Source organism: Haliaeetus leucocephalus, unplaced genomic scaffold (assembly GCF_000737465.1).
Source record: "Haliaeetus leucocephalus isolate CR32 unplaced genomic scaffold, Haliaeetus_leucocephalus-4.0 Scaffold0, whole genome shotgun sequence".
In the NCBI taxonomy this organism is placed as follows: Eukaryota; Metazoa; Chordata; class Aves; order Accipitriformes; family Accipitridae; genus Haliaeetus; species Haliaeetus leucocephalus.
Genome location: NW_010972436.1, coordinates 8,680,190 through 8,692,521, shown reverse-complemented (window position 1 = coordinate 8,692,521; position 12,332 = coordinate 8,680,190). Strand labels below are relative to the sequence as shown.

The following is a 12,332-nucleotide window of genomic DNA, read 5'->3' as shown; positions in this document are numbered from 1 at the left end:
GTCAGCATCATTGTTCTCAGAGAATCTCTGTTCAAACTCTCTCAAGATTTACCAATGGTACTTAAAAGTATTGCAGCACACAAACCACTACACAAAGCAAACGGCATCAGAGATGAAAGATTCCATGTTTTGATCATAACACAACAGTCAGTGGCTGTTAGCTGGATTTTCTCCATTGGAGATTTTCGTCTGATGGCTTCTGACTGACACAGAGCTGAGATTAATTCATGGTCTTTCCATGGCTCACCTGAACCTGCCACATCTCATTAGCATTGTCATAACTCCATAAATTCTGTGAGGTTGAAGGCAAAAGGAAACAAGAGGAATGAGTTTCCTTCCCAGATAACCAAGCCTGAAGTGAAAAAGCCATCAAAATTTCTAATCACAATGGGCATTAGTTTTAATTAGCAATTTTCTGTATTACAGCTTAGTATAAAATTGTATGCTACTGTAGAAAGTTCCTCCATAACTACTTTTTTACTTAGCATCAAATGTCTAATCATCTATGGTTTTGTTTCTTGCCTTATCATCACCCTGGATATTTACTAGCATGCACAGTAAAGCGTTTGATTACCTGCAATGCTTTATTAATACTTTAATGAAGCACTAACACAAATTAGTCCATATTTCACAACCACTTAGAGAACAAGCATATACTAAGCTGCACCTTGTTCAAAAAAGACTGCAGAGGAAACCCTGTTTTCTGAACCTTGATTATCTGAATTCTTATTCTCTAAAAAATTCCTAATTTAACAAAAAAGGATTATAGAATAAATTGTCAAAGACATTTTTATTTTTTTGTAAATGACCCAGTCAAGACTTTCAACAAGTCTTTAATTATTTGTAGTAATATAAATATAATAAATGTAAAAATACAAATGCATTACTTTGATCTTCTTGGGTAGACAGAAAGGCTAAATTACTGGTTTTAGAAAAATATTTGGCTGAATCACTTTTATAAGAGAATATGTTTTCTAAATATTCGCTGAGCTAACTTAAGCATCTTCCTGTAACTTCTGTATCACAAGTCACTCTAGAGAAGATACTGTTTCCATATGAGACTACGCGTGCTTTTGAGACACATGTAGGATCATGCAAGTGAAGAAGTCATCTTCTAGCGTTTGAATGAGATATTTGCATATAGCACACAAGTGTCTCAAGGGCTACATCTAAACGTCACATGGACAAAGCTATCCCAATATTGGAAAAGGCTTTTAAAAGGTTTGCTTTTCGATATAAAGCACTCCTTGAATCAAGAAGGTGGCTGGAATGAAGAATGAAGTACTGGCATGAAGCTAGTGGGAAGACAAGTCAACTTCAAAAAAGCTCTCCTACAATGGTCAAGGAAGTAGCTGTCTGTGCCAAGAGTGTCGGGAGGATGGAGAGCTCCACCTGTCTTTTGGGTAGCTCAAGGCAGCTACTGCAGTGATTGGAGGAGTGGCCTGGGCTCCTCTCATCCTCCCATTTGCAGTTCTACAGTTTGCCTTTGACTTCCAACTTTGGACCCTACCACCTAGGCACTAGGAGGCTGCTGCAGCAATGATTTTTCCCTTTGTTGTTCATATGGGTTGTTTCATGCCCTTGCACCTCACAAATCCTGAGACAGTCCAGTCCTGATGAAAAAAACTATATAGCTGCTATGGAAAAAGAGTTACAGGGGGAAATATGCTGTATTGGAGAGGACCCTCATCTGTGAAACACCTTGTTGCTTCTTTCCCTGTCTGGCCACTGGAGACAGTTGTACCTCTATCTCCTTTGTTTTTTTATGAAGAGAAAATCTTACCTGTAGAGTGAATGTATCCAGCTATGGGTGCTCCAAATAAAGCTTTGTGCATATAAGGCTGTCTCAACGTTCCTTGCCCAGCACTTTCCAGGTCATAGTTGATCAGGTCTCTGAACCCTTCCTTAACTGGACTTAACTATTTTGGAGACTACATAATATTTACCATATACTGAAAAATGCATTTCAACGTAGATTTCGATGCTCCTTTTATTGTCTCTTCTCTGTCAGGCTTAATGGCACAGAACAAGGGTGATTTGTACATGTAATATAATAGAAATATTTTTGGGGTTTAGTTATATCAGCTAAGTGAAATGCAGTATGAAAAAAAGAAGTGCCTTCAAGTAGTTAAATTCAGCTTTCTCCTTTCCAATGTTTCATGAGCAGTCTCCTGTGGGTTTATAATTTTTTTCACCTATTTTGAAGCTCTTAGAATCTCAAGTTTAAAACATTTCTTGACTGCTGAAGAAACTGCTGGGCTTAAGTATATCACTTAAAGCTTTTAATTTTTCCTAAATTTTCCTAAATTCTGATAATGATTGTCTGAAAAGCAGACACAAAGGCAAGACAGATGTGTTAAACATATGGTTATCAAGGGAGCTATTTACACAGTAATAATTATCATGTGAGCTTAGAATTTAGTTCCACATCCTTTTTTGTTTTGATTCATTAGTTTTGATGACAGATTTGGGTATGAATTATCATATCAATTAAGTGCCTATAAAGTTTTCAAATAACAGGTGTACCCAAATATCATCAATAATGTCAAAGAATTTGCTACATCACTAACCAGTTTCTCTAAAATGGAAATAAATTAATGGAGTTACTCATTTTCAGGTGTCTATTCTATGCACTAGTTTAAGCCTACACAAATTGATACTTTCATTATTACAGCATTTTGAAACCTAACTGTAATAGAGAATTCCCATTTGCTGAGTGTAGAAACGTGCCGTAAGAGCTCTACACTCATAAACGTATAATGGTCTTTTCAGTGCAGAATGCCAATGTCACCTAGTTCTTTGCAAAACATGTGCCAGCCTTTCCCCACCTCAAGCCAAGAACTGTCAGGCTGCCATAGCAGATTCCCATAACGGCTTCTGTTCCTCCAGCCTTGGGCTTATATACACACATACAAGCTGTTCTGTCCTCCATTTCTGAAGTCATTACTTTCACTCAGTTAATGCAATTACAACTTCAAAGACTCACACCTCTACCTTATAATTCATCAGCCTCCCAAATACATATTCTATGGGAAGCAGACAGTTTGAGTCTCCAACTATTCGCAGGTATTTCTGCTGAAAGAACTCGTTGTAAGCTGCACTGTCATCCGCTCATGCATCAGATGAATCTAAGCATTTCTGTACATAATCCTGCATGCTTTATTTTAATAAGCAAACACACAGGATTACAGTGTTACAGCTTCTCTCATCTAAGTCCATGGGAATTTTGGGAAAATGGATGAGAAAATAAAACAAAACGTTGCAGGGTTTTAATTCAACAAAACTGCTGCTCTGCATCTCCTGCTGTAATTTGGAAGCATCATGCTCCCATTCTCTTCTACAGGTCAATAAACAAAGCGAATGGGGAAACAGTACAACCAAATTACATCTGGTGTGAAACATCACAACAGCAATCCATTTCAGTGTTGCCTGAAAACTACAATCTCTATGGATCATTTACTTTCTCTTTTCATCAGTCCTTTTTGATATACTGTTAGTTGCATTAAACCCCGAAAATATGTTGAAAAACAGTAAATACAATTTCATGTATCACTGTGCCAATGCAAATCTAGTGGAAAGGCTATGAGAGGATTTACTAAGTACACATACAGTGCTGGTATCAGCTAATATATAACAATTAAATAGCAATCAATGAAAGGTTTGACAGCCAATTTATCATAAATAGTTGCTCTTTTTTATGGAATATACTTCCTTTGTGTATAATGTAGAGACCCTGAAACAATTAGGTAGCACTGTAATTCTTTTTTGCTATTCTTGAATGAGGATTTTGGGGGGTTGGGGTTTTTTTCGGTAAAAATATATAGTGATTTTAATGAAGTACACAGTGAAACTAATATATTGAGCTGACTCTTTCATAGTGATAGATAGTGATACTCAGGCTGAGTAAATGCAATATAATCTCATTTTTAAACTGTAGCAATATAGCAAAGACTCTGTTGGAGTGGTTTTAATTTAGAGTCCATTTTTGTACTCTGTGGACTACTGTCACAGAAAGTAAACATGCCTGTCACTAGAACTAGGCAAGTATTCTTCTGTTCAGAAGAATGATGCTGTACAGAAATTTCCTTATTAGATGAATTGTAGTTGTATGACACTGAAAGTTGTTTGTACTTAATACATTTACTAGTCACCTGTACGGATTTTGTCTCAATAAATCTTAACTATTACTTTTAACTGGAATATAAATTGCATTTTTTTTAATCACATTTCTTAATTAAAACAAAACAAAACAAAACAGGTAAACCCAAATCTCCATGGAAAAAAAGCTAATTTTTGCTCTTTGAGACAAATCAAAGGAATGTCTTTGGGAGGAGTTAGTAATTATCATAAACAATCTACCTAGAATCCAAAATTAATTTAGAAATCTTCACTGAGAGAACAGAGATATTTTTCATCTTACTATGAAGTTATATAAGTTATCAGAAAAATGGTAAAATATCAACTAAACTCAATTTAACTCTAATTACAGTCATTTTGAAGTGCATAAGTTAATTATTAAATGACAGCAGAATTCACAAGACCCATTGTTGGGGTAACGACTTGTACTGCCCACCCTTGGGCAAAACTGCTGGGATAACAATAGCTGGTAAGGGAGAAAAAGCGAGCGTACACTGTCTGTGTGAATAAAGACCATCTGAGAAGGTATTCACCCAAAACTGATCAAGATGATGACCACCATCAACTAAATCAAACAGTAGCCAGTGAATTGCAAAGACAGCTTTTAAACAAAGGAGAAGTCAGCTTGAAAAGAAGTATAAAAGTAGGATGAAAATTTGTAATAGTGGGGAGACATTTTGGCGTGGAAACAGCAGGAGCCAAAACCTGGTTTTGACATGCCAGAGGTCATCTTGCTGGTGCCACAACCACTGCATCCAGACAGAGCATCGTCCCCACTGGATGCTGCAAATAGCCTGCATCCAGCTGGTGGGCTGACATGGCAGTTTAGGGTGCCACAGGGAGGGCTGATTTCTCATGGCATATGTATTAACAGATTTCATAGGCAGCAGCATGTGTACACATAAAGCTGGAGCAGCCATGTCTCCAAACTCGCTTTTCTGTACAGGGGAACATGCTTGTACACCACATGTCCTCTGGGAGAGGGAGTGCACACATGTTTCTCTGGATGGAGAGGTACTGAAATTTTGGGAATTACTTATAGAAGCGTGGTTAGAAATTTGTACCTGTTTATTAACATTTTGTATTTTGATTCACCTGTTGTACAGATATTATTCATCCTGCATTGTAAGTTAATTACATGCCATTAATAAATCGGTAAACTGCTTCAATACTGTGAACTGAGCAGATTTTCCTCCTGATAATCCATACATGGCTAAATTCACACAGTCCAAGAAAGATTCAGGCACCTGAAAAATTGTACTCACGTAGTATGATCAATTAATGGGCAGTGTTTTTCTTGCCCAGGGTAGAGATTTGCTCCTCTTCCAAGTTCCCACTTGAATAGGTTTGTGGTATGGATGGAATCATTTCCTGACATCTGTTCCAAGGCTGGTTGGTACCATCCACACTGGTTTTTATCTTCAAAGTTGCAGACTTCCATAACTTTAAAAATGAACAGTGAATACTTCATGTTTATATAAAAATTGGAAAGCATTAATTAATTTTATGATAAAGTAACATGGCAATAAAAAAGTTTCTATTTATAGTATCCATGAATACTTACACAGTCCTAACATGCACAGTTTTTCCTCTATGGATAAAATATCAATTATATTTTTCTGTGTTCTTTTCTATTAGGCAGATTCTGAATTTGGGTATACACCAATTCTTTTGCACCTCAGTATCTACCTTCATATGTGTTCTGACCAGCTTTCAGGCCATTCTAATAATCTGTTGCGTGATATACAATGAAATGCATGTAAAATTCATCAGCAAATCTGTCAGCTGCTGCATGGTTCTTTCTTCAGTCCTGTAGACTGATGACATTAACAACTCGTTGTAATTTGTGTACAAAGTCCATGACCAAAACTCTAAAAAAACAAATCCATATTTCAAGCAGTCCCCACAATACCTAAAAGCCACATAATAATGCAGGTATTTGGCATTGGCATCAAATACTGCATTGTTATCTTACCACATAAATATGCAGCTGCCTGTGCCTCAGTTTTTGATTCCTAAGCAACTGGACAAAAAAAAAGTGAGCTCACTACCATCCCCCCTTCACAATGCACCCCCCTGTAAGAACATTTAGGGGAAAGAAACCTATTTATTTTCCATTTCTGTTATGAATATTTATTCTCCAGTACATCTTCCTGAATATTTTGCAGAAACTTCGTCTAGGTGATCCAAGGTGAGTCTTGTCACTCTCCAGAACTTTGAAACAGATTATTATACTCAAGTCTAAGTGACTGCTGTGAGAACTGTGCAGGGAAACGAGAATTTGTTTTAACCCACAAAGCTCAAATGCTAGCATAGCAGAGGTAACTTCTACATCAAGAAACCACAGTGAGTTAGGAGAATGTGCCTGATGCTTCCTTACTTGGAGGCTAAAAATGGTAGACGAAGGAGGGAGTGTGTTTTGATTTATAGCTTGTATATCACCAGTAAGGAAGCAAACCACAGCCAGTATGATCTCATGAGTTACCCATATAAAGATTTGTGACATTTCCTGAGAATGATGAGTGGCATAGTATCACATGTTTATTCCCCCCTTTTTAATGTGTTTTATAAACATTATGTTTCAAATGCCTCTGAGAAAGATAACACCTTTGTGAGAACATATTTCTGCCCTCAGTCAGGACATACTTAACTCCTATTCCAGCACTGTCATTTGAATGATAAATTGCCATTATTGCTGCAGTGATGGGAGACTTCAGACAGAGCAAATATGTAAAGGTGTATTCGCCACAGTATTTATCTCTCTCAGAAAGAAAGGATGTTTTGTAAGGCAATGTAAATTTCTGAGGGGGAAAAAACCCCCAACAAACCATTCTATCCAAAGTGCTCTGCATTTCTTTTTCAGTGCAGAATTTCAACGACTGGTGTTTTTTCACACTACAGGAAAGTACCCAGTGATATTTATATATCAGATTCATTCCTTCCAGAGTTATTCCCACATAAGAAACAGACAGAGGGAGTATAATGTTACTTTTCCTCATTGAGCCCTCAGCCCTGAGAGAGGTGATTGAGTTCCCTACACAATGTGTAATGAATGTAGGTTTTTGATCTTCATTGAGAATAGTTTATCTTGCAAAGGCTGATGAGGTCACTGTCTCTAGATGTCTGTCCCCCCCATTAATCAGCTTCGGTACAGCAGTATTTTCAAGTACTGTCCTTTAAGGCAAAGCAAAGTCATTGACAGTTTCTTCTAAAATGCTATAGTATAAACTGCTGCAACTCAGAAGCAATCAACAATTCTCTTGGACCTCTACAGACAACATGTGGTGACCCTAGTCCACTGTTCCAGTTCCAGTGTTCCCATCTGACCATCAGGCTTTAGGAATTTACAGGCTGGAAGTCACTTCTGCATGGAGTAGGCTGAATTTCACAGTCATTGCTGCTGATGAAAATACTTTGTATAAAAAAAACAAAACCAAAAAAAACCAAACAAACCCCATATTCTTTGAAGTAGGTAAGAACTGGACCCAAGTTACCCAGATGTGCACCCCAAACATGAGACTGTAAAGTAATTATTTCTTCCAGTCTGCACTAGTGAACATTTGGAGGATTTAAATAAGTCATAGGTCATTTAATTTGAGAAACTATGCTCACTCAAAAAAATTGTCATGTATAGTACCAATCACTGGGGAATTGAGGATTCCTTTCCTCCCTCCCACCCCATTTCAGTAGTAAGTTGAATTGGAATGTCAAGTCTGAATCAGCCCATTAGAAGGCAGAAAGTGCATAACGGCTCAGATTCCCACATTAAGAGCAAGTTATTATTATTTTTTCTGGGGAAAATCATATTAAAAATAGCATCTAGGTGCTAATACCAAATTGCAAGGGTGAATATAGAGTAGTCAAAGCAAGGTGTTTAACAGCTGCAAACTAATAAGGTAGCAAAGTACAAGATTTAGTATACTCACCACAGGCTGATTCATCAGACATATCAGAGCAGTCAGGTCTAAAATCACACTTCTGGATCATCTGGATGCAATGGCCAGAGGCTCTACAGACAAACTCCTTCTCTGTGCAGTTGTTCATAGGGAGCGTGGCAGGAACTGAAGTTCCTGAAGTAGTTGTAGAGATTGTTGGCAAGTTTCCTTTGAAAAACAAACCAACAAAATGTTGAGCAGTGGCACTAAGGCATTCTAGTTTTGTAATGATTTCTCCCCTTGCCACTCCTACCCTTTGTCAAGGGTATAGCTTTGCTGGAAACATGGCTGGGTGGCCAAGCTGAATGACTTAAACGTTGCCCAGCAGGAACTGAATTGAACATTTCCTCAGTGGAAGGCACCAGGTTGGTCATGCTAACCAACCACCATTCATACAATCCTCGACACTTGCAGGAATTTATTTACACCTCCTACCTGTCTTTCAGGTCACAGTCAGTGAGTCATTTAAAAAAACTAATATCATGGAGACTGACAGAACAATCACAAAAATTTAGTTTCCCTGTGAGCCAAGGCTAACAGTTTATTCTGATGATAATGGCTTTTTTTTTTTTTAACACGTCAATTACTGCAAATGACTGTGGAAATTATTACCTAACCTTTTTCTCTTGTAATTTTATCACTGAAAAGAATATTTTTTTCTCATTAGAAAAATTATTCTGAGGTCATCATCTTGTTCCACCACTTCCTATATGTTTCATTCAAACTCATTACTACTTCTTTCAAATCAATTGTCTTTGCCTTTCCTCCCATTCTTTACTACGCACCTTTCTTCATGCTTTACTCTCATTTCTTGAAAACCCTTGCTATTATTGTCCATAAAAGGAATTTTCATTATAAAACGCTTTTTTTAAATTTAATCGTTAACGAAACTATTAGCTGTAGTGCACAATACACCCTAGCAATACACCTGAGTTAATTAAAAAGTACATGTGAAGACTTTTTATATAAAATGTGTCTGAGACAGCAAGGAATTTTCCTCCCCCCCCCGACGCCTGGAGCACTAAGACTGATAATAAATTCTCCACAAGCAGGAGCCGTTTCTATTTTGTAAGGTAGAAAGCACATCTATGACATCAAATGGATTATACTCCAATCGAATGAATGATACACCCATAATATCCTAAGACTCAAACGAAAGATTTAGGGGAATGAATCTTCTGAAGGAATAATTGCATGATAGAATAAATGTATCTACATGTCATAATAATAGCAAGGACCTTATTGGTCAGAAATTTTTAAATATAAATGCCACATTCAAGTTTCTGCTCCCAATCCACTGGAACAGGAGAAGAAATTTTGAAGTACCATAACCTTCACGACACCTGAAAAGAAAGGAGAATCTGCTCCTTTCTCTCTTTTGAAATAATTAATTTTCTATAATTTATGAAATACCATTTTGTCCAGAGCAAGCATTATTGAATAATCTTTGGTTAGGGCATTCAAATGAGGCATCAAAGCAATATGCCCAAGTTTTGACATCTTTAATATTACTGATGAAGGACTTTACCACCAAGCTATCAAGTCCATCTCTCCCTGGTCAGTATTTGGTTATCTGAAGTGGAACAAGAGCAACTGGTAAGCTAGTGCTTAATTCTAGGGTGCAGGGACATGGGAGCCCTGCTTTTTTCCCTGATCGAACTTGCGTTAAATATGGTGGTATGTCATAGCTATTGACTATTTTGCAGACTGTTTCCACAGTCTCTTTGACTCTTTTTTGGTTGTTGGGATTTTTTTATGGTGTGGAGAGAGTAAAATAGAGGCAGGACTCTGGAGTATCTCAAAAAATTGCTCTCAAAACTAAAAATGTTTTTAAAATGTACAGAACACAAAAACTGTTTCCTATTCAGCTCTGTCTACCATTATACTTCAGTATTTTAGTTTTATCTTTCCACACAAAATGAGCTGCTTTTTTCTTATTTATGAACTTTGAAACTCTGACCCTCTGTACTTTCCAACTTTCTTCTTGTTTATTTTTAAAACTTTTTTTTCATATCTCATTTGAAAACATGTAGGGATTTTCTGATTAGTTCTTTTAAGGTTTTCTTCCTCAAATATAAGGCATTATACATTAACTGACTATGTACAAAAACCTTTATATTCAAAATGTTATAATAAATGTTATAAACTTGGTAAAATATGAGATAATTATCTGCAGAAGAAACATGCCATATACACTTGATATTCCTAGTAGACCTAATTATATCTACAAGAAATTTTTGGAGTAGCAGAATAAAAATGCATCTGCACTAGGGTGTTTTAGAATTAGTGCTAGGATACTAATATTCAGGCAGTGTTCTGAATTGTTTGCTGTTCTATAGCCCTATTATGACTGTACATCAACTGTCACACCATATGCACCACTGTAACACCTGCTGCAGCTAACACTACTCTTCTTAAAATCCCTTCTGTGATGAAGTGACAGTTCTGCAATCTGGTGTCTTGAAGCACATGTATTTTGGGATATACTATTTCACAATTCTGTAGACATTGTACAACCCTAGGAGCAATGACTTCTGAGGACAGGCTGCTCTGTCATCTGAACTGGTTGTGTGCTGTAATGTGGGAGCAACTGGCACAGTAAATACATTAAGAATTATTGGGGGGAGGCAGAAGGCTGTATCAAACTGAATTTGCTGAATGAAAGGTCAGTTTACTTACACATAATTAAGTTTCTTTTTCCTTCTAGGAATCAAGACCTCAAAGAGTTTGGAAGCTGCACACTCTTACTGAGGGTCTCTTTTGGACTTTTTGGGCACAGCGGAAACTTCTGTGCTGATGCCTGGATATTAAGGTCGGAGAAGCAGGGAAACAAATCTGGATTTCCTTGACAGGCATGAGTCGCAGTTTGATCTGGTTTTTGCTTTTCCAGTAGAAATATTTACAAATGACAGCAAAGAATCAGCTCACAGCTGGGAGGTGTACACTTGCTCTTACCATTGTAAAGAGTACAGTCTAGAAAAGACATGTCATCAAGTCCAATGTCTCCAGTGAAACCATCTCCTACAGTACCTTTCACCAAGATCTAGGGAAACAAGAATTACAAAAACATTTTTCAGTGTACAGTAGATTTCCACTTCTCATTAAATATTTCATATCAATCGACAGAGGAGTCATTTACCATGTTTCACACTTAAAATGAGATTAAATTTGTTCTAGGGGATATATTCTATTTAGTGACACTTTACGAAAGAGACTAATTATTATCAGCTTTCACTGGTGGTCACATTAATCACAGTGAACCATAACAGAACGGTTGGTTTCACAATTGGGTAAATCCACTGAAACATGATTGTGATATAAAATGATGGCAAGACATTATCATAAGTGGCATATTATTATTAGCTCCTTTGGTACTTATTGTAATAACATTAATCATGATTAATTATAATAACATTCATGTGAATAAATTATATACCGTTATACAAATCCCACTGTGATGAAAACAATTAAGCAGGTTAAAGATGTGCTATGAAACCTTTTAAAAAAAATATTCTATTATTTCATTAGGGTTGCCAATGCCTTATACGCTTACTTTCTCGTTATTGTCTACAGCCAAGGAATGGGAGATGTTAGTACTTGTGAAATACTTTCTGGATGACTGAATAAGCCTCTTTTCTTCTGACTGTTACTGAATGGTAAAAATCCAAAGCAGGTGATTAGGGAAAGATTTAGTAAGAATTTTCTTAATTTAATTAATTTATAAATGCTTATTCATAAAAAACAAAAATAAATAAAGCCTCCTCAAAGCATACATTTTAAAAAAAAAGATAAAGAAATGGTTTTGGTGATCCAATGTTAAAGTTATTTCTTTACCTCTTTTTTTTTTTTTTTTTTTAAATACTTATGGCACATCTTACACATCTTGCGTATCATCTTCCACCATTTCCCTAGAGGAGGTTGCACTCCTGCACCTTAAGAAGGAATACTTTTATTAAGAGCATAAAAATATACAAAGATAGAAGTGGCAGGACACAGTTCTGCAGGGGTAATTTAATTCAGAATACCTCTTTATTGTTATGATGATTATTATGATTGTATGACTTGAAATCTCCCCACCTAAATGATTATTTTATTTATTTAGGTTCTTACTTGGGGATTCTGACACTTTGGCATATAGCATGAACTCAGTAACACAGAAAATGTTAACAGAAGTGTAGGTATAGACTTAAAACTGAAAATAGGACCGAATTATGAGTTAGTGCTGTAGTACAAAACCTAGTCTCTCTGCAGCTGTGGTTA

The 12,332-nt window shown here is 36.5% G+C and overlaps 1 protein-coding gene across 1 annotated transcript in view; it reads right to left on the bottom strand.

Annotated features, from left to right (window-relative positions):
• Positions 1-12,332, bottom strand: part of MALRD1 (MAM and LDL receptor class A domain containing 1) — a 295,191-nt gene that overhangs the window by 202,274 nt on the left and 80,585 nt on the right. Inside the window, exons 18-20 of the mRNA XM_010562756.1 lie at positions 11,028-11,115; positions 8,064-8,240; positions 5,403-5,580 (exon numbers count right to left, since the gene is read on the bottom strand). Coding sequence (XP_010561058.1) covers positions 5,403-5,580; positions 8,064-8,240; positions 11,028-11,115 — 443 coding nt within the window. The remainder of the gene's footprint in view (positions 1-5,402; positions 5,581-8,063; positions 8,241-11,027; positions 11,116-12,332) is intronic.